Here is a 20,500-nt window from a genome sequence, read left to right as displayed (position 1 = left end):
TCATTGCAGATTCACTGCTTCGAATTGCCTTTTGAGAGGAAAGGAAAATGTTGGAAATGGATTGACTTAATCCACAGAGCTCACTCTCTAACTTAAGAAGACAGTTCCTGGAGAGAAATACAGCTGCTGAAGTTAATTTGTTTTGATGTTGCACCCATTGCAAACAAAATTCAAGTCACCTCTATCATAGCGGGAAAAGCTGTAAATGTCAGAGAGACATATTTCTAAATGTGACATAAAATACCTATCTGCACGGCTGACCACTACCAGGTATTTATTGGAATATATTACCCTTTAAAATAGCAATAAGGTGAAAGTATAATAGGCATGTAAAATTTGCTTTCCAACCTTACTTATGCTAATAATCCTAGTATCTTCTACTAGCTTAACACCTTTATTTAGGCAAGGTTACTTCTTTAGATTTAACTGTCCCATAAAAGTTTGCATGACAGTTCATGTGTAATATTTTCAGACTTTTTTGTCCCATCCCTGAGCTGACAGACATGATTTGTTGTCAGCACTTTACAGCTTTGTGGGCTTTTTTTGAGATGAAATAACAGAAAACGTGAATTGATGTCAGTTTGGTGAAACCAAAAACCAAAAACACCGTACCTGAGACGGGATCTGCTGGAAGAAAAACAGAAGTCAAAGATTTAGAGGTTCATTTCTAATCAAAGCATTTATGAAAGAGATGGATTCCAAACCAAAAAAGGGAAGCAAATAATAAAGTACCAACGTTTTCTTAGCCACTTATCCAAATGGGGTCTATAGCCTACTACCAGCTGTCAAGGGGTGGAAGTTAGGTCACCAGTCACAGAGTAACAGACAGAGAAAAATGGCTAATTTAAAATCACCAATTAACCTAACAAGCATTCCTTTGCACTGTGTGAGAAAACCGGTGCAAATCGAAGAACCCCACACATTGACAGGGAGAATATATACACACAACCAGGAGATTTGTCTTGGCACGTGCTCAGTAATTTAGGTACATTTCATCTCTTATCCATGAGACTTTTTCAGTCTCAGCTGATTGCAGGTTTCCCCAGTCTTATAAACAGTACAACTGCATAATGATCAAAATTATCATCATTATGTATCAATGAGCCACAAGCTCGGTTTCCTGATCATTGACATGCAAATTGTCATGAGCATTAATCAGTGGCCATGAGCATTACTCACAGAGAACTGGAGAATGGCTGAAATCACAGACTGCTTGAACTCTGAGATGGTCATTCCTTTTTACATAAATATCCGCTCAAACCAGAATTCCTTCCTCATCCTTTCATTTAAAGAGTGATGATTGATTGCAACCACTTAGCAGTGGTTACTTGGTTTCCTCAGTGCTTTTGGCACTAGTAAGTAGTAATCCTGCTGTGAACCTGATGCTTGCTTGAGGTGGACCATTTCTTGTGCATTGCATTTCGGGTTTGAAAGCCACAGAGACACAAAGTTTTAAAAAATATGCATCTCAACTCTTCCAACACTCGTGACATATATGAGATCAACAATGCTTTTCACTTGGGCAGCGAGTGTCCTCCTTTTCTCTTGGATCTCGTAACTCATCGTTATGCAGTGGTGGTAGTTTTGATCGTTATGCAACTGTACTGTTGATAAGCCTGGGGAAACCTGCAATCAGCTGAGACTGAAGAAGTCACTTGGATGAGTGATGAAACATTTGTACCACTGAAAATGTTGCATCCAAATAAATTCGATCAACTTTCTGGAAATCGGGAGTTATTAACCTGCCCTAGTGCTAACTCTTGCATCATCAAGGCTTAGTAAAAAATGATAAATGCACTTGTCTCAAATATGAACATTTGCAGTTTTTGCAATTTGTTTCTTGTTTTATAGTGTTTAACTGTGGCATCACTTTAGGAGATATCAGCTATTCTCTCAGCAAACTGTCTGTTGAATGCACACTGACATGGCAGCAAGTCACCCAGTACAGACAGTACAGAATATGAGCTAAGCTTCCAGACCATATGATTGCTTTGCTAAATTACATGTTTTTGTAGCTATTTTAAAACAGGACACTGAGTTTCAGTTATTTCATGTATTATCTGAAATGTGTTATCACAAAACTTGATTGAATCATCTGTTAGAAACAGCACAGGAGTTGCATTCAATTTAAAAAAAAAACAGCTGCTTAAGAATTATATCAGATAAATACCGACTTCAATGCATGTGATCAGAAAGGAGAATAAGAAACATTCTGATAAGCTTGTGCTGTTTCCTGTGTTTCATCTTCTCCTATTGAAGCTTTAATGTCTGTCTTCAAAACATGTCTATTTTTAAACATATGCATGTTTTTTATGATTCAGATCAAAGATTTTGGTCCTAATGAGATATGTTTCTATTGTGAAAGCACTAATTTAAGTAGGACGTACTACTCTGAAAGCTGCTGAGAAATACTGTATACAAATCCCTTCTAAATACTCCTTTAAATAGATGGATTTTCAAACTTTTGAAAAATTACAAAAATGTCATCATCTGAACTTTTGCCAAAACCAAAGAGTCATCATCCCCAAAAGCAAATACGAAGGTACACGCACAAACTCTTGCACAGAGACATGCACAGTACACAACTGTGTCTTTGGCTTGGCCACTCAGGGAGGATTGAAATACTGACAGCCTTGGATGATGATGCAATAGCCAGCAACTGTCAACTTCACGGAATTACAGTAAGCTGCTTTGTCAGAATTCAGAGAGGCTCTATTGAACTCCAGGATACAAGCGCCCCGCTGGGATTAATGTGCAATTCACTAAGTCTGAGGGAAAAAAAATCTAAAATAACAACGTTCTAAAATTGGGAGGGCCTGCGAGATTACACAGCATAAATCTCCCATGTGTACTCACAGGAATATAACTCCAATTAAGGCTGGCATCAGATGCTCACAAATATTAACAGACAGCAATTATACAGAAATTGTCTGCAAGGCAATTTGGGAAAGGGCTTGTGGATGCCAAATGCAGGCAAAATCCATTCTCCTCTCTGGAAAGAACAACAATGATTGACTGGATGTCTGAGGGCCAAAAATAAATCTGGAATGAGCTGCGCCTGTTCCACTGGTAGTTCCTCTTGATGCTGCGTGGCTTTCACACAGTATTCTGTTAAAAAGCAAGAGGCTGTTAGCATTCATGCTGATTGTCTTGCTGACACTGTTTAGTGTAAGTGAAGAGGTAATCTGAGCAACAGCAGAGGTTGTAAACTTGGGCGTTTTTAGGTACCAACAAAAAAAATCTAATCTGACAATCGCATACCCCGAGGATCAGACTAGATCAAGTTCTCTCAGTATGAAGTGCCAGATTAGTCCCTGTAGTTGTCCAACTCAGTTTCACTTCATGAAGCTGCACTGGCATCAACCCAACAGGCTGTGTGCACCATAGAGCGAGAGGCATAGCGAGTATAATTTATGTGTCAACATTTACCACAAGTACTATGAAGCCCTGGGGGTACCAAAGTGGGTTAGGGTTAATTAAAATGCAAACTGTTAGCTGAAGCCTTCTTTCAACTCCGCTTTCTCCATGATGTGCAACTCAAACCTTGAGTTCTGTGGACGGACATCAAATTTTGATGCTTTCTCTAAGAGTAAGACGTTTGCAAACCACAAAAGGCAGAACTCTGATTACCAGCACAGCCTGTTCTCCTCCCTGCTCTCACAATAATGGGAAAAAAATGTATGAGTAGAAAAGGTGGAGAGATTTTTTTTTCATCTAAGTTCTGATGTAAAATCATAGCAATGCCCAACAGTTTTAAAATAGGTCATTTTTATTCCTTCGTCTATATGCTGTCATTTTTCCAAGCTATTGATGAACTCCAGAGAAAGCATTTCTTCATAATGAACCTCATTCAGTAGCAGAAGCTTTCATCCCTGAGCTGACATTTGAATTGAAACTACACCTGGGCAAGATCTGATACTGGTCACTGTGGAAACGGATGACAGTGCATGAAAAGCAGACAAAGACCACCTCTCGTTGAGATGCTGAACTCTGCCGTGTCTTCAGGCAAAATAAGAAGATGAAACAAAAAATGGTTTTGTTGAATCTTGCAAAACAAAAAACAAAGCAGTAAAACAGTTCTTGAAAAAGACATATGAAAAAGATCAAAGTCCAGGTTGACCTTACAAAAACTTGCATTTCACTTTTTTTCACTTCCATAAATCCTCTCAAGCGTTCTTGAGAAAAAAATCTGACTTACGTATGGGGTTGGCACAAGTTTCTATAATAGTTGCACATCACCTCCATCCAGCACCAGCACACTAGTTTAAAGCCAGTTGATGGTGCCAAGGATGACTGGCGACAGCTGGGCGCCTCTTACTCATTTTAAGGGTCATCAAGATTTAATGGTACATTAGTGGCTTCGCTGGGTTTCCCTTTATCTTCTTCGACAGTGTTGACTTAATTATGCACAGCAGTATCACACTCATCTTGGTCAGCCCAGACACATGGAGAGGAAAAGGGTAAAGCAAAGGAGCTGCCTCTGTACCTCTCTGTGTATCTCGCTACGTTAAGTATCCGTGCTCCTTTTGATGTGGATGAAAGTGACACAGAGGGCTGTCTGGGGCCGTGCATACAGATTAAAACGCCGACACATACGCACACGCAGTCTTTCACCAAGTTGTAAAAGTAGGTCCTTCCTCTAGGGCTGAACCCCTTCGGTATCCCCCTTCATCTTTTGTCTTTGTCTGAAATCCCAGCCCCTCCCAGCAGTCTCTAAACACAGACACCAGGAACACAAACTGACATTCCGGATTACTGTCAGGCCTACAATACAAAGCCAGTGCCAACAGTCAAATAAAATGCGCTGACAATCTGAGCCACTGCCAAAAGAATAAAGCTGAAATATGATGAGAAGAAAATATAGGAGGGATTTTTTTTGTGTAATTTTTTTTCCAAAAGGAAAAAAAAAGTGACAGCCCTGCAAAAACTGCAAATTGGTGAGACTTGCTGCTGTGAAAATGCAATAATTAGAACTATTCAAAGTTCTATGCACATCTAACTAGATTGCATCTATTTAGAAACAATAAATTAAAGGCAGTTTTGACAGGTAGCTCTTACATTGATGTCTTCCAGATTCAAGGAGTTCAGATACTGATGGTTTCTCTTCCACAATATAGGAGGTCTCCGTTCACCTGTGATGGCGCAAGTCAACACAGCACTCTGGCCCACGGTTACTGTTGTCACGCTGACTTTCTGGTCCTCTGGAAGGGTGAGCAGGTACGCATCTGTTGATGAGATAAACAGAAAAGTTTGAGTGACTGTCTTTGGCTCAATTTATGATTTTTGAAACATTTAACCTTCTGAGTAAAAGTAGCCTCTCTAAACTATGAACATGAAGGCTAACAGTAAAAAATATGATTCAACTCAGTCATCCTATATTTTTTCTGCATTGAGTACTCACGGGCTTTTCATTCTTCTAATGGCTCACAATTTACCCACTGAGATGTTTCAAAATTCATGGATTTCTCACATCTTTCTTGAAGCATAAAAACGAAGCATAAAAATAAGACACACAATACAAGCATGTCTCAATTAGTTGCTACCGTGCTATAGCGGGAGACACTTCTTTTTTTAAATATGCACCGAGGCAGCACAATTATTGCATTTTGCACAGTAATGAGAGGGAATTAAGTTTAACGTTCTGTAAACACTTTGCATAATTTATGTGAAGATACTTTAATGGAAGTTCTGCTTTATCAGCCTCTCTGCAGAGTCTGTGTCCACCACTATGTATTTCTTTTTTTAGCTAAAAGAACAAACCTGACACTCTTGGGAGGCACCAGTACTACTCGTCGGCTGACTACTAAAATCTCAACTGAAGCGTGGTGCTTTGTAACTTAAAGCTGGAATATTTTTAACATGCTCAGTGTTCTAAGAGTTTAAAACATCTCCATGCTGTTGTAAAAGCCCAGGAGTACACACTTTCTGATGAAAGTAACATTGAAATCAAAAAAGAAAAAGGAAAAGAAAAAAATTCTCTATGTTCACAAAGGTTCCCCACAGAAACACAACCCCTCACCTCAACCAGAGTTAGTTTTTTGCTCGCTTCAGTATTTCTGCAGTACACCAAAGTGTTTAAAACCTCATTCTGATGATGATGAGACCAACACAGAGAGAATACTGCACGTAAGTCAGATCGGGTAGCTTGGCGAGAGGTCACCATGGCTGAAGTTGTTTAATGCCTTGGTGCGTCCAGTATTTTGAAGAGACAACAAGTACAATTTACAGTCCAACTTTGCTGATATTATGTAATGTGGCCTGTGAAAGAATGCCTTTTAATCTTTCTCTTGGGTAATGAGCAATGGAGCAAAAGGAAACAGAGACTCAATTTGTTCTGCTCCTAAGGGCATGAAATACAAAACCTAATGAAAGAGCAGGTCCAACAGTGTTCACTTGCCACAGCCCAGAGAATGAGGATGAGAACACCTTCAATTACAGCATGACTCCTGTGGCCCTTTTACCAATGTCTGCTGATTGCTTTTTTTAACCTTCTCACTCATTTGCTGTGTTTGGTCCACTTGTTGTGTCTTTGAACTGTGAACTTGGCTAGCGTGTTAGATCCAAGCTAATCACACTGAGACCGCGTGAAAACTCATACTTCTTTTCAGTGGGAAGCTTTGAGTTAAGACTTCTAATCTCACATTTGGCCCAATGAAACCCTGTTTAAGCCCAGGCAAATCACTGCTAGGATTACATCAAAATTAGAGGATTAATGAGAGCCCTTTCTTCTGAGTGAAGAATAACTAAGTTTAAATGATTATACTGTTAGTGAAGTGTTGAACAAACTCTGCTGTAATTTATAAGGCTGCAGTTTCTTCTAGAAATTTTTTTCTTATTCAACTGCTGAAAAAGCGATTAAAAAAAACACTGACTACCACTATAGCTCATTGGAGTGAGTCAGTGACCCATATACCATTAGGCTATTGCATTAGTCTGTGCTTGAATAGATGCATTGGATAGATGAAAGAACAAAGACTCCTTAGCTACATCAGGAAGATGACCTATGTGCTTAGAGAATAACTCAGATAGCAAAAACCCAATAAATAAGAGCAAGAAAATGAACCATTATGGAAGGATGGATTTCTGCACGGCATGTACCACCAGCAGATGGAAGAAGTGGCTGATATCGTAAAATCCTATCAATGGCTGGACAAAACTGGGCTGAAAGACAGCACAGAGGCCCTAATGATGCCAGTACAGGAATGAGCTCTCAACGCAAGATCAATAGAGGCTAGGGTCCACCACAGCAGCCAAGACCCGAAGTGAAGGCTGTGCAAAGATGCCCCTGACACAATTCAGCACATAACAGCAAGATGCTCAAAGTCTATATATAACCAGAACACCATAAACAAGTGGCTGGCATAGTATACGGGAACATCTGTGCGGAGCATGGCCTGGAAATTCCTCGCACAAAATGGGATACACCCCATAGGGTGGTTGTGAATGACCAAGCTAAGAGCTGGTGGGCCTTCCAGATAAAGGTAAATAAACTGGTGATGGCTAACCAACCGGTAGTGGTGGACAAACAGGAGGCCATAGTGATACATGTAGCTATAATACCCAGCTGACATGGTCAGCTAAATCTGTCATAACAACTTCAGGAAGATGGAACTCGCAAACCTAGAGGTATACCAAGGGCTGAGAGAGGAGATAGTAAAGATGTAGAAGATAAAGGCAACAGTAGTTGCTATCTATCTTCAGTAGATAAACTTGAAGGATAAACTTTAGATTTCTTAATAGTTTTTTATTTTGTTATATTCCTATGTGTGTCAGCACGACAATCCCCTAGGAGATGAAAATTAAAGTGTTTCCTTCTTAATAACAAATGATCTTGAACACAAATATTGAAGTTGAAAAGAAAAGAAAACATTCAAACTAAAACCTAAAAAGCAAACATATTTGCTCATTAGTCAGTCTCTTTTGTTGGTTAATGATAAAATGTCATGTGATGCCCAGCACAGACAGTATTTTTTCGACGGAAATAAATAATAAACCTGCCACTTGTTTTGATTTAGAAAAAGCATGGTGTAAATGATATATGAAAAGCAATAACCAGCTTCATAAACGATTGGAACATCTCCCCTGTGGACACCGTAATATGACAGTCATTTGATGGAACACATTTGATTAATTAAGAACTGCTTCAATGTAATAAAGACATGACAACAGTTGTCAGCGGGGGTGATATGAGAGCTGTCATGGATGGAAATAAATAATAATGACTGAAGGGAAATGGAAAAACATTTAGGAGCAAAAACTAGTTTTATAACAGCTCATTAGACATGTTTTTTATGCAGTGTTGATGTACACGGACAACTTCAGGTCAACAAGGGAAACACTGTTTCAGGGCTTACAGATGCACTGCTCTCTTTAGCTCACCTCTTGAGTATTTTTTCATGTTTCAGCAAAGTGGATCCACTGCCACAGGTAGCATATAACGTCTGCTAACATAACAATTTATGTCGCCCCCTTTATTTTAGGATATAAGACAAAGTTGTAAGGACCCTAAGTATGGCGCAGGGTTGGTAGACAGTAAAGATTGTGTAGGAAGGCCAAAAAAACTGTTTCCATTGTGATGTTTGCAGGCACACAACGACCCAGTGGCACTGGTCGTGTTTGCCATATACTCTCTCTCAAGAGCCTGAGGACATTACAGCAGAACTCATAGTGCACAACCCTGTAAATAAGTGCTACTGATGCAACTGTTGACCTATTGCACCCTCATTGTGTTTTCTTAAGAACACTGCAGGCTATATCAATGAAAACTGAAGCAGCAGCTCCAGCTCGTGTCACTCGCCTTAAATACTTAGAAGTTGTCAAAATGGAAGAATTGCTTCTGCTTTTAAAGCTATTAGTATCTAAGAGACAAGGTGACATTTTGCCAGGTTCACCAATTATTACTTTTCAGATGTTCCACAAGAGGTTTTTTTGGGGGTGTGTGTGTCACTGTTTTTGCTTAAGAATCACACAATTTGTCCACTGGTTTTTTACCTTCCGTCATAAATTTCTTTCAAATGCTTGGCAGGCAAATTTAAGATGACTATATATGCTTAAAACAGACATTTATCAGTTCAAACATTTGATTTGTACTCTTTGTACTACTACCATTAATAATTTAAGAGATCCATCCATTCGCTTCCGCTTATCCTTTTCAGGGTCGCGGGGGGCGCTGGAGCCTATCCCAGCTGTCATAGGGCGAGAGGCAGGGTACACCCTGGACAGGTCGCCAGTCTGTCGCAGGGCTAACACACAGGGACAGACAACCATTCACACTCACATTCACACCTAGTGACAATTTGGATTAATCAATTAACCTATCCCCACAAGCTGCATGTCTTTGGACGGTGGGAGGAAGCCGGAGTACCCGGAGAGAACCCACGCAAACACGGGGAGAACATGCAAACTCCGCACAGAAAGACCCCGGCCTGATGTTGGAATTGAACTCAGGACCTTCTTGCTGTGCGGCAACAGTGCTAACCACCGTGCCACCGTGCTGCCCAATTTAAGAGATCATTGCATTCTATTTTTATTGACAATTTGGTAAGTCTGGTTTACGTTTATCCTTCCTGTAATAAATGGTTATTTATTTTACTTCAACTTTGTTTCAATCAAAGTTCATGAGAAAATAATGGGCTGAGTCTGAGTGTACTTTTACCAAATTCACGTTACATTAACTATAGTCATAGCAACCCAAAATGAAGCAATCAAGGTGTCAGGTAAAATTAACAATGTCCAGAAGAAAACATAATTGGGAAAGTAAGAAGAAAAACAAAGCAAGGAAAACAAAACACAATAACATGACCCTCATGCAGAAAGCAAAGATTTAAGGAAAGTGGATCCTCAGTCACTCGTGGCCACATACCTCCTCCTACCCTGACACTGATAACAATATAGCCAGCAGATCAAGGAGCTACTTGGTGCTCTACATGGTGCTGAGGTGGTGGTGGGTGGATACACTGACAAAAATCTCCTTTAATAATGTCCTCCCTAACCATTCAATTATAGCACCCTTGTATCGTAATGCTTTTGGAATACGCTGCAAGCAACAAACTCGATTTGCTGCTGATCCCCAGGGGGATAGAAATCTGTGAAGGTATAGGGAGAATTTTAAGAAGAAAGTGGGCAGGCAGACAGACAGGCAAGCTTTAGCTATTGGGTGGAGCAAGGGTGGGATGGAAGGGAAGGGATCCGACCCGAATGAGAAAATCCTCAGAGAAAGGGGAGTCTGGGCGGCCAGAGCCAGCTGAAAGCCTTCAGCGTGCAGGAGCTCCTGTGTTAAAGATTTATCAGTGGAGGAAGTGGCACCGGCTCCTCTTTTTGGTCTGATTTGAGGCCTGAGGGACTCAGCCCCCAGAGAAGGATCAACCTTCACCGTTCGACCTGTAATTAGTGATTAACGGTAAGGTCCAGACTTTTGATTTACTCTCCTCTGCTCTCAGAAGGGGATGTTGGTCAGTGGCACGGCACAAGGTAAATCACCTATTGCACTGGAGGCAACAAGCTTGTCAGGGAAAATAGGCTCTGCCTAGAGGACGCTGCAAAGGACCAGCTGCATGAAGACAAATTGCACCAAGGTTGCTTAGCCAACCCTCTTACTCCATCCTCTATCATGCTCTGTCGCCCTCTTTTTCAAATACATGCTCACTCGAGTTGTCTTTCTTCACCGAGTCTTTCATTCCTTTCTAACTTACTCTCTCGCTCAATCCTAATGACATTCAATATTACCAAAGCTGAACGTCTGTGTAGCCCCAATTGCTTTTGAGTTTGACATTTTGAAGAGGAGATAAAAGTATTTTTCCCTGATGCTCAGTATTCATAGATCATATGCATAGACTCAAAGGTAAAAAACACCCCCCCAAAAAACAGAATACACATTCATCTGAATGCTCTCTGATCTTGGATGGTTGACTTGATTTGTGCAAACTTTCTCCCAAAGCAAGAAGAATCGAGTCTCTGCTTCTGTGTTTTTGATATAGCGCATGAATGACTCTGTGGACTTGGATGTTTGGCAGAAACAGAAAATAGTTTGACTGGTGAAACATTCCCATGTCCTTTGTTTTCCCAAAGAAGATTTGTAGTTTTGCTTTTCATGTTGAACTGCTGTGGCTTATTGCGCTACTTAAAGAAAATAAATCGTTCCCTGTATAATAAGAAACAAAACACTAATCAGGTGACTTTTTATGCATTTATTAAGAGAAACCCACATTGCTGACAGGGAAACATTGCGCCTTTCCTTCATTCCTTACTTGGTAATGCAGAAACAACCTAGCTGTGAAGACCAAAAAGCAGTTTTTGACATCACTGGGAAAACTTGGTGAGAGAGTACAAATGAAAGGTTTAACATAACCATAATTGTTGTTCAGGGGAGAAAAAGATGTAGTCGGAAGAAATTTACAGCTTACAAGATTACCTACAAGAAGTTGACTGCATGTTATAAAAACCAATTATTCCAAAACAATCTTACGTAAGCTCAAAAAAGGCTGAGCTTACACAGAATATTTATATTATGACACTATGAAGCATTTTTTTACAGTTCTCTCACCAAACTGCCATAGATAGATTGGCGACCTGTCCCGAGAGTACGTTAAAACAGCTGGGATAGAGACTGCGACCCTGAATTGGATAAGTGGAAGAGAATGGATGGATGGATGGATGGATGTGAAGTAATAATGGCTCTCTTATTTCAGTATATTCTTTATATTAATAAGTATGTGTACACAGTAGCAGTGTCTTCTTATTCCACCAGAGCTGCTTTTCATTACTGTGTCTTATGCGATGCCTTGCTTTTTCCAAAATTGCTTTTCATTGTGTTTTGTCCTTAATTCTTTATGCAAAATGGGGAAATTATTTAATAATTTTTCAAAGAATGAATAAGCAGACAGGAAAATATAAACAGATGCAGACATGGGACTTGTTAACTCATCATCACGTACTTGTAATTAAGATCTTCTGAGCAGATCTTTTGAGCTTAGACGTTGATAACTGTAATCAATATTGTCAGAGGCAGCTGTACTTAACGTTTGCACAGGTGAATTCTGCAAAATAAATAATAAATTTGGGTTTGTTTACATGGAAAACACTGCAGCTCAACTTCAGGTCAAAGAACAACGAGCTGCCTTTTATGATGAATCTGTGCTTGTAAGAGATGATTATATAATGCACAGCTATAGGGGCGGCGTCTCAGCATCTCGTGTCACCTTTCACCATCTTGTGAAGGAGGATAAATAACTGTGCTTTTGCAGCTTGCTAAAACCATCTTAAATATGCAAAAAAAATTACAGGTATTAGGTAAAAGGTGAGAATATTATTATTATCACCTTCAACCCTCCTCCCACGAACATTCTAAACATCAGGATGGCTTTAAAACAGTCACAAATGGCCTTTGTGAGTGCATTACCTCTGGCTGATCAGCCTCTAGTCTGTTTCCAAGCTGCTGGTAGAGATCCTGAGGGACGGCCTGCATTAGTATGCTACAGAGTTTAAGAGGATGTCTAATTGGACTAATTTTATCACAGCTACCTTGTGGAAAACAAGTAATGAAAAAAATCCTCCATCTTCCTGCTATAAGTAAATCACACGGCACTTAAGCTACAGCATAAGAGAGGCTATATTTCAATGACTTCTTATTTCTTAAATATAAAAGCCACTAGGCCACTAATGCTGCTGACTCCAGTATGTGCTGATGCACTTTACTGACAAACATCAGGCACCAGTTTGTGTGTTAAAGGGGCAGTATACACTTCCACCCAACTGTCTTGGTTTCTGCTAGTTTTTCAGCAACATTACAGCCAGGCCTACACCTTCAAATAGATGACAGGAGATGTTAAATGCTGAGAGAAGCAAATGAATGCAGCAACCCGTTTATGCTGAAACATTCCTGACAGCCAGAAAAGCAAGTTGAACCTTTCTCACTCAGAGAGCTGTAGAACTTATTGTAAGAAATTTCTCCTCACTGGGAATTTAAACCTGACCCATCAGTGGCACATGAACAGTAGTGAAGAGTTAATTCATTGAAACCCCACTGTTTCCAACCTCGTTGTGCACAGGACTAGCTGCCATGGAGAAACATGTTTCACAAGTAAACTTACTGAGTACCTTGTGCCCACTGAATCAGCATAGTGAAACTGCAAAGCTCATACTGAAATTGGTAATGTATTGGGGTGGCAGGGGGGGCTGGTCTCGCTTGTCCCCCCACAGTGTTGGTTTGCAGGGTGATGAGTCATGTCAATGGGAGCGCATACATAGACAAATTATACCACACTATCCATCCATCCATTCGCTTCCGCTTATCCTTTTCAGGGTCGCGGGAGGCGCTGGAGCCTATCCCAGCTGTCATAGGGCGAGAGGCGGGGTACACCCTGGACAGGTCGCCAGTCTGTCGCAGGGCCAACACACAGGGACAGACAACCATTCGCACTCACATTCACTCGCACATTCACACCTAGTGGTAATTTGGATTATCCAATTAACCTATCCCCACAAGTTGCATGTCTTTGGACGGTGGGAGGAAGCCGGAGTACCCGGAGGGAACCCACGCAAACACGGGGAGAACATGCAAACTCCACACAGAAAGATCCCAGCCTGATGGTGGAATTGAACTCAGGACCTTCTTGCTGTGCGGCAACAGTGCTAACCACCGTGCCACCGTGCTGCCTTATACCACACTAATGGACTAAAAAGTACTTTACTCGAGGATTACTTCAAATTTAAAAAGTACATCAACTTCTTCTTTTAATAAATTCTGGAGATATAGCAGAAACATGTTTGAAAATGAGCCACAAGTTATGAAACCATTTTAGCACTTGAATGAAATACTCAGCAGGGGTTTTGACAAGCAACAGTCAGACTATCCATTAACTCTCACTCTACCATGGGTGCTGACTAACAGCAAACTTGACTTAATGGAAGCAGCTTTTCCTAGAAGAGGCCTGGCTGATGGTTTGGATGTCTAATTATAATCTTCAGAGAAGTAAAGGGTGTAAGTCAACTAATTTTCAAGCCTGGCAAAGTCTGTATTACACCACGCGTGGGATAACACATGATTAGAGGTGGACTAGGTTAAAAAGAAAAAGAATGTGAATAAAAACAATTATAATAAAAAAGAAACAAGAAAAGATAATTAATAAAAACCAAAAGGAAATCACAACTGTACAGCCAGAATTGTTATGCTCCTCCAAATCAATTTTAAAAAGGCTAATAAGTTTGAGCATTCACTCTAGCAGCTAATTGGAAATGGTTTCTCAAGTGAATCTAGTATTTGCTCAAACTTAGGTTAACTTTAATTGATTTATATTTTTTAAATTCACTGACAATATTTGGTTGGCAACATACAGCAAAGAAAAAAAAAGGAACATGGCATTGGGTCAAAAAAATAAAGGTATTACACAAGCAATGTTTCGTTATAACAATTAAGTGAGCGGCTTCACTGAAACACTCGTCCTTGTCACAACTATTTTTTTTAAACCAAGAAGTCCACTCTGCAATTTCCCTTTAGGTAACAAGCTTTTGGAATGCCACCAACACAACAACCAGCTTAGTTGGGTAAAGAGTTGGGTAAGGAGTAATACATGACTCAGTTAAAAAAAAAAACAAGATTATTTTTTAAATGACACTCATCTTATTAAGGATTCAAAAATAACTACACATAACAGATATTACGGAAGGCTATTCATGTTTTATGTGTCTAAAATAACAAAAATATGAGCCGATATATTTTTAAGTCACTAATTTTCTGCCTTAAAAATCTGATGTGGGTTGGACTCTACTAATGAAAGAAACACTCATCTCGATGTTTCAAACAGATAAATAAAATCCTTCTCCTCCCGCACAAAGCTTTGAATAATCAGGCCCCATCTTATCTAGACCTATTGATACTATATGACCGATATAGAGAATGTGCCTTTCACCTACTTGTGGTTCCTTTTAAAGTAGAAAGGGAGGCAGAGCTTTTAGCTTTCAGGTCCCTCTTCTGTGGAAACCGCTTTCAGTTTGGATTCAGGAGATAGACACACTCTATACTTTCAGGATTAGGTTTAAAACTTAACTCTTTGATAAATCATATAGCTAGGGCTGGATCAGGTGACCCTAAATCCTGCCTTAGGTATGCTGGAATAGACCTAGGCAGCCAGGTGCTTCCCATGATGCACTGTATATAAAGTACCTTTTGATTTGTTGTAATGTGATGCTATGTCGATAAAATTTAACTGAATTGAAAATTAGATTTCAGAAAAAAATATATAACATTATGTAATTACATCTTTTATAATGTCTACGGCTGGCAAAATATTACAGTATGTGAATGACCACGGCAGACCCGGTGACATATTTATGCTTTGCAGCACACTTTATTTCAAAAACGGTTGCTGTACATCCACACACTGAGCTGCAGCTCTCCCACTGCCAGCTCAACATAACAACAACCACTATAACAGGACCCGGTGCAATACTTAAGTCGGCGAGGCATGATTGCAGATGCCGTGCAGGTGCGTACGCCTTCCCTGCACGGCACTGCAGGCCACGCCCCGCCATATAGTACCACAGCATTATCTTAGAACACAACTGGATATTGCACTAATATAACAAAACGCACTCATAGCTTACTTCAGGTGTGTTAACATGTGTCTGGATTATTCTTGCACTCGAAAAATGTATTGTTAATTTTGACCATCCCCCAAAGCACAATAACCAGGCTTGGATTCTTTTTTTAATGTTTTTATAATATAAAACGCTTTTGTTTAACAAGTGGACAGAAATAGGCTTTTGTTAAAGTAACACAGATTTATTGCCTTAACTACATACTGATCAATCGTGCTAAAATGCAGTCAGCTGCCCAAGGCTCATTTTGAACCAGGAAAAATCATGCTGTAGGTAGTTGGATATGGTGGATAACCCCTACATGAATACACATCATGTGTTTTGATGCAGACAGTAGAAATTCTTTCTGTGTGAGGATCACAAGAGTAATATATGATAGCTCACGTTACAGTCCATCTTAGCTTCCCACCAATCCCTCAGGAGGCCAGCGGGCACTCCAAGGCTTTTTAGTCTCAGCAGAAATCAAAGAGGTGGTTATATTGGATATGTGTTCTGTCAGCAGGTGTCATGGTTCAGATCAATATGTTGATAACCAAGGAGACTGGAGTATGTCATTACTATGAATCAGTCAAATATTGTATATTCTATTAACTACATACTGCATCCCACATTCTTTAAATAAACCACCTATTTCTATCATGCTAACAGGATGTTTCTTTTCCAAATATTTATTTATAAGCGACTTATGTATGTATGTATGTATATATATGTATATATTGTACTATTCTTAGTTAGCGTATTGTCTGTCTTGTCTTAATGTTGGTTTAAAATGGAGCACTGTAACAAAAAATAATTTCCCCCAGGGATCAATAAAGTATTCTGATTCTGATTCTGATTCTGATAACCCAAAGTAGGGCAAATACAGTTTACAGTTGAAATGTAAGAAAGGGACTCAAATCTGTATAATGTCTATGGACCTGAGAGGGGGGTTTGTTAGAGATAGATTTTCAAACTAAAGTTTGCCTCAGGCTGCATTCATCCAGAGAGATCTTTCCAAATACTTTCAAATTCATTTTCACTGTTGTCTGCCAAGCAGTATGCCTCAAGATTGCATTCAGTAGGTGTTCCCAAACTAATAACATTTAAAGTGTGCGGTGCACAGGCAAAGCACATTGTGATTGTACAGCCAACTTCAAAGAGCTTAAAAAGCTCACTAACACAAGGATTCAGTCTCTGTGTGAATTGCACGCATCAGCTTTCAAAAGCCCTCAATCTAAAAGCACCCGACTTGGCTAATCTTAAACCACCCTTTAGACACTGTCCATTCTTTCAGCTTGTGGATTTGGTTCCTGAATTTAAATACAACAAAAGTTTATTTGCAAGTGCGCAAAAGAGTGTAAAAAGTCTACAGTAGTACTTTTTTCTATGTGCCTTTTGAATTGGCGTAGCACCTTCTGCTGTCCTCAGTTGCTTACTGAGGTTTTTTCTTTCTGGTAGTTGTTTAATTTGAGTAAAGCAAAGAAAGAGATGGATTTCCACAATACGGGGAATATTTATCTTCTGCTATTCCACAGAGGAAAGTATCAGACTTAGCATTAAAGCAGAAAGTATCCTACTAACTACATATATAGTAGCAAGCGTGATACATTTGCCACATGTGCAGGCAGCAGCGTCTTCTTTTAAAAATAAAATAATTCAAGTGCTGCTACTGTATACTGACTAAACATGGCATAAAATTTGCACTTTACAACAAATGCCATAGTGCAGGTATAACTACTGTATGTACTGTATTATAGATTTTGTTACAACACATTGATCTGTACATATGGTTTTTGACAATAAAGATGACTTTGACTTGACATTCGTATTTAGTGAGACATGTATATTTACCATAGTTGAGTTTATTTTCATGTTGTATTGCTATAAGATTCCTTATATATTTTGCTCTACTCTAATATGACAGATGTTACTGTATATATCATTTTGCACATGTAAAAGAGCACTGCCAATGCTAAACAGTCTTCTTCTCTCAAAGGAAACATTGCTGCTGGACTAAAACAGCTCATTTGTAGTTCAGGTCTTTTTCTGTCTCCATCACTATGTGAATGAAACTATTTGCTGCAGTTGCAGCATTTTAAAACAATCAAAAAGTTGAGTTTTTTTGTAATGCCAAAATGAATCAGAGCAGACTGGGCTTTTTGGAAGACAGATATTAAAGAAACAGACTCTAAAACTGAGTGCTGCAGATAAAGGATGGCAAGATGTGGTACAGTATGTAAAAGATAACTAACATAGTTTAAGCATGTAAAACTTTTCTATGAGACCCCAAAATAAAATCAAGGTGCCTGGTAATGAGCATGATGCGGGTGCTTCAGTGTCTGTGCAATGTATTTTGTCACTCGTGCGCCAAAAGTTAATGACACTTTGTGATAGATGACACCTTATCTATTTACCCATGATGCACTGAGCCATCATTCACCAAATTATTCAACGATGACATGGTACTCACTATCAGCAGCATGGCAGACATTCATATCTGTAACATCATCTAATTAAAAGACATCACTTCTGCCAGACAGTTTCCTTACTGCTAGCTGAAGCAAATTGATTCTCAACCCCCTTCCAGTGTATGCAAAGCAGGAATGAATAATGCATGGACATTAGAATCTTATCTTCTGTCCTGACAAACAATGTTGCAATACTTTGAATATTCCATAAAGGTGTGCAAAGGGTCCTTATTAGCGCAGCAGTCAGACAGGTGTCGTTTTCATGGAGAGTCATTCTGCCTTTACTGCTGTTCATTTCCAAGCCACACCATAGTTCTGGATACACTGAGCCAACGGATTTACTTTATGATCGTGCTCAGTTTACGATAGCGCTTAAGGTATTTGCATAAATATTATGTTGGCAATGAAGTGAGAAACTATAACTTTACAGTGTAGTTTTACCCCAAGCTCTGTGACCAGGCTCTATCAGGCTACAACCTACAAGTCACTGAAATAAATGTTAAGTGCTCTGACTCAGATTTATACTGGAGATGCCTGTTATTGCAGCATTATCAGCAGCTGCGCACCAGCCCACTCAGATTAAAAAAAGAAGAAGAAAAGAATTAAGTATGTTTCATTATATAGCTGCTTTCTACCTGTGCACAGACAGAACACTATCAGCAGTAATAAAATAGATTAGCCATGCTCAGTAAAACTGATTGATTTGTGTTTTTAGTAAGTTCAATATACTATAAAAAATAATGCTTTTCCAATTAGCGTTTATGTTGCATGATTGTGAGCATCAGGGCAAAATACAGTATGCAGCCTGGTGATCTACCTGAAATATATATTTTGGGGAGTCTGGGTTGTCTTCCCAGTTGAATGAACAGGTATCCCCCTCGTCTCAAGACACAGTATAATGGACATGTCCCACGTTTTGTTTTTCAAAAGTCAACAAGACTTTTTTTTTTTTTTTTTTACCTCAAATCTGGATTTTATTAAATGGTGAAAAAGGGTGACTACTGTCACCATGACAATCTTCTACCAATCAAAGCAATTGCAAGGAGCTTTTCAGAGCTAACTCTCCAGTTACACCGGTGTAACTGGCAAGTTAGCAATCAAACCTAACTCCAGCAATCACTTGCCAACCAGTCTGGTTTTACACATTTTTCTCTCTGGTGTGAAAAGAGAGATTCTGTTTTTCTGTGAGGTTGTTTAAATATCTTACTTGTTCAGTTTGAGATGAATTTTATTTAAATATACACTTATTTATACTTATATGTTGATCTCCCCAGTTTTACTGACGCTGACTGAAAGCTAGAAGGCCACGCAACATCACCTTGAAATTACTTAGCAAACTAACAAAGTCACATTTAAGCTTAAAGAAAAAAATCTGCTGTAGTAGATCACATGTTACTTGGTTTTACATTGCAAAAAAGATGGATGTAGGTTTTCAGGTTTGAAAAGTAAAGCGCAAATGGAAGTGACTTAAAAGACTCGCAAAAAGACCAGTTGTATAAAGATCAACGTGAAAATGACCCTTGGCTCCCTTGCTCTGTGAACTCTGTAAAAAATGAGAAAGGAGAATGTCCTCATTTACCAACCACTTGATATTCACAAGTCATTACCCAATAAGCGTAAGGTTCCATAGCCAGATCCATCCTTCACTTGTCAGATCCAGCTCCAAAAGATCAAAATACCAATGTCTGATGTCACGTTTGCTACATCTATCTTTTATACTGCCTATGGTTTTAAACCTTTACTCCCTAAACACCAACTAGGAGTAGCACTTGAAGCTCTTTTCTGAATTGAGCGGTTTTTGTCATGTTTCAGGCCTGCTTACAGAACAAAACGATGGGTTTGCATCAAATGTTTGTGATTAAATATTTTAATACTAGCTCCCCTTATTGATTCCTCCATAGTTAGAAAGATGTATTTCTATAAAATTAACTACTTCGCTGCTTCTCAACTTGAAGGAATGGCAGTGGATTGGGGTGTTGGCTTTCTGGTCAGTATCTAGAAGAAAGACACTTTATACTACACTAGAGTTACTATCACCTCTCTCTACTGACTATATGATAGATAAGTACATTTACATAGAAATTAGGAGAACTAAATTCTTCAGTCACGCTGTTAAGTCTCTAGAGATGTTGGTCTTTTTATCATCATTTCTTTCTGAGCTGTGGGCCTATCTTGAAAGGATGGAAGTATTTAGGAGAGAGAAACAGGTTTGGACATGAATAGAGTGAAGAAGCACAAGCTGAGTACTACCATGACCTCCAGGTATGTAATGCACGTCAGTAAACCAAGTATTCAATATTGAGTGTTCGGTGAAGAGAGTTGAATTCCTTTGAGCAATCTGATACTGCCCACATGGGATGGAATAAAAAAACAAAAATCTTTTTTGCTTTATATGTATTTCTATCTCACACTGAGATATACACAGGAAAATGAGTATGTTACATGAGAACTTTTACCAC

General features: G+C 39.3%; 1 protein-coding gene across 1 annotated transcript in view; it reads right to left on the bottom strand.

Moving 5' to 3' along the window:
- The window catches only part of fstl5 (follistatin-like 5), a 197,731-nt gene that overhangs the window by 61,460 nt on the left and 115,771 nt on the right, over window positions 1–20,500 (bottom strand). The window contains exon 7 of the mRNA XM_086259763.1: window positions 5,059–5,225. Within this exon, the coding sequence (XP_086115889.1) occupies window positions 5,059–5,225 (167 nt within the window). The remainder of the gene's footprint in view (window positions 1–5,058; window positions 5,226–20,500) is intronic.

The sequence above is a fragment of the Aulonocara sp. 'chitande type north' Nkhata Bay genome, linkage group LG2, assembly GCF_057382095.1.
Source record: "Aulonocara sp. 'chitande type north' Nkhata Bay isolate Kocher_YH1m ecotype deep benthic linkage group LG2, A_spYH_male_GT1.1, whole genome shotgun sequence".
Classification (NCBI taxonomy): Eukaryota; Metazoa; Chordata; class Actinopteri; order Cichliformes; family Cichlidae; genus Aulonocara; species Aulonocara sp. 'chitande type north' Nkhata Bay.
Note: the sequence above shows the minus strand (reverse complement) of the source record. Positions and strands in the feature narration are given on the sequence as shown.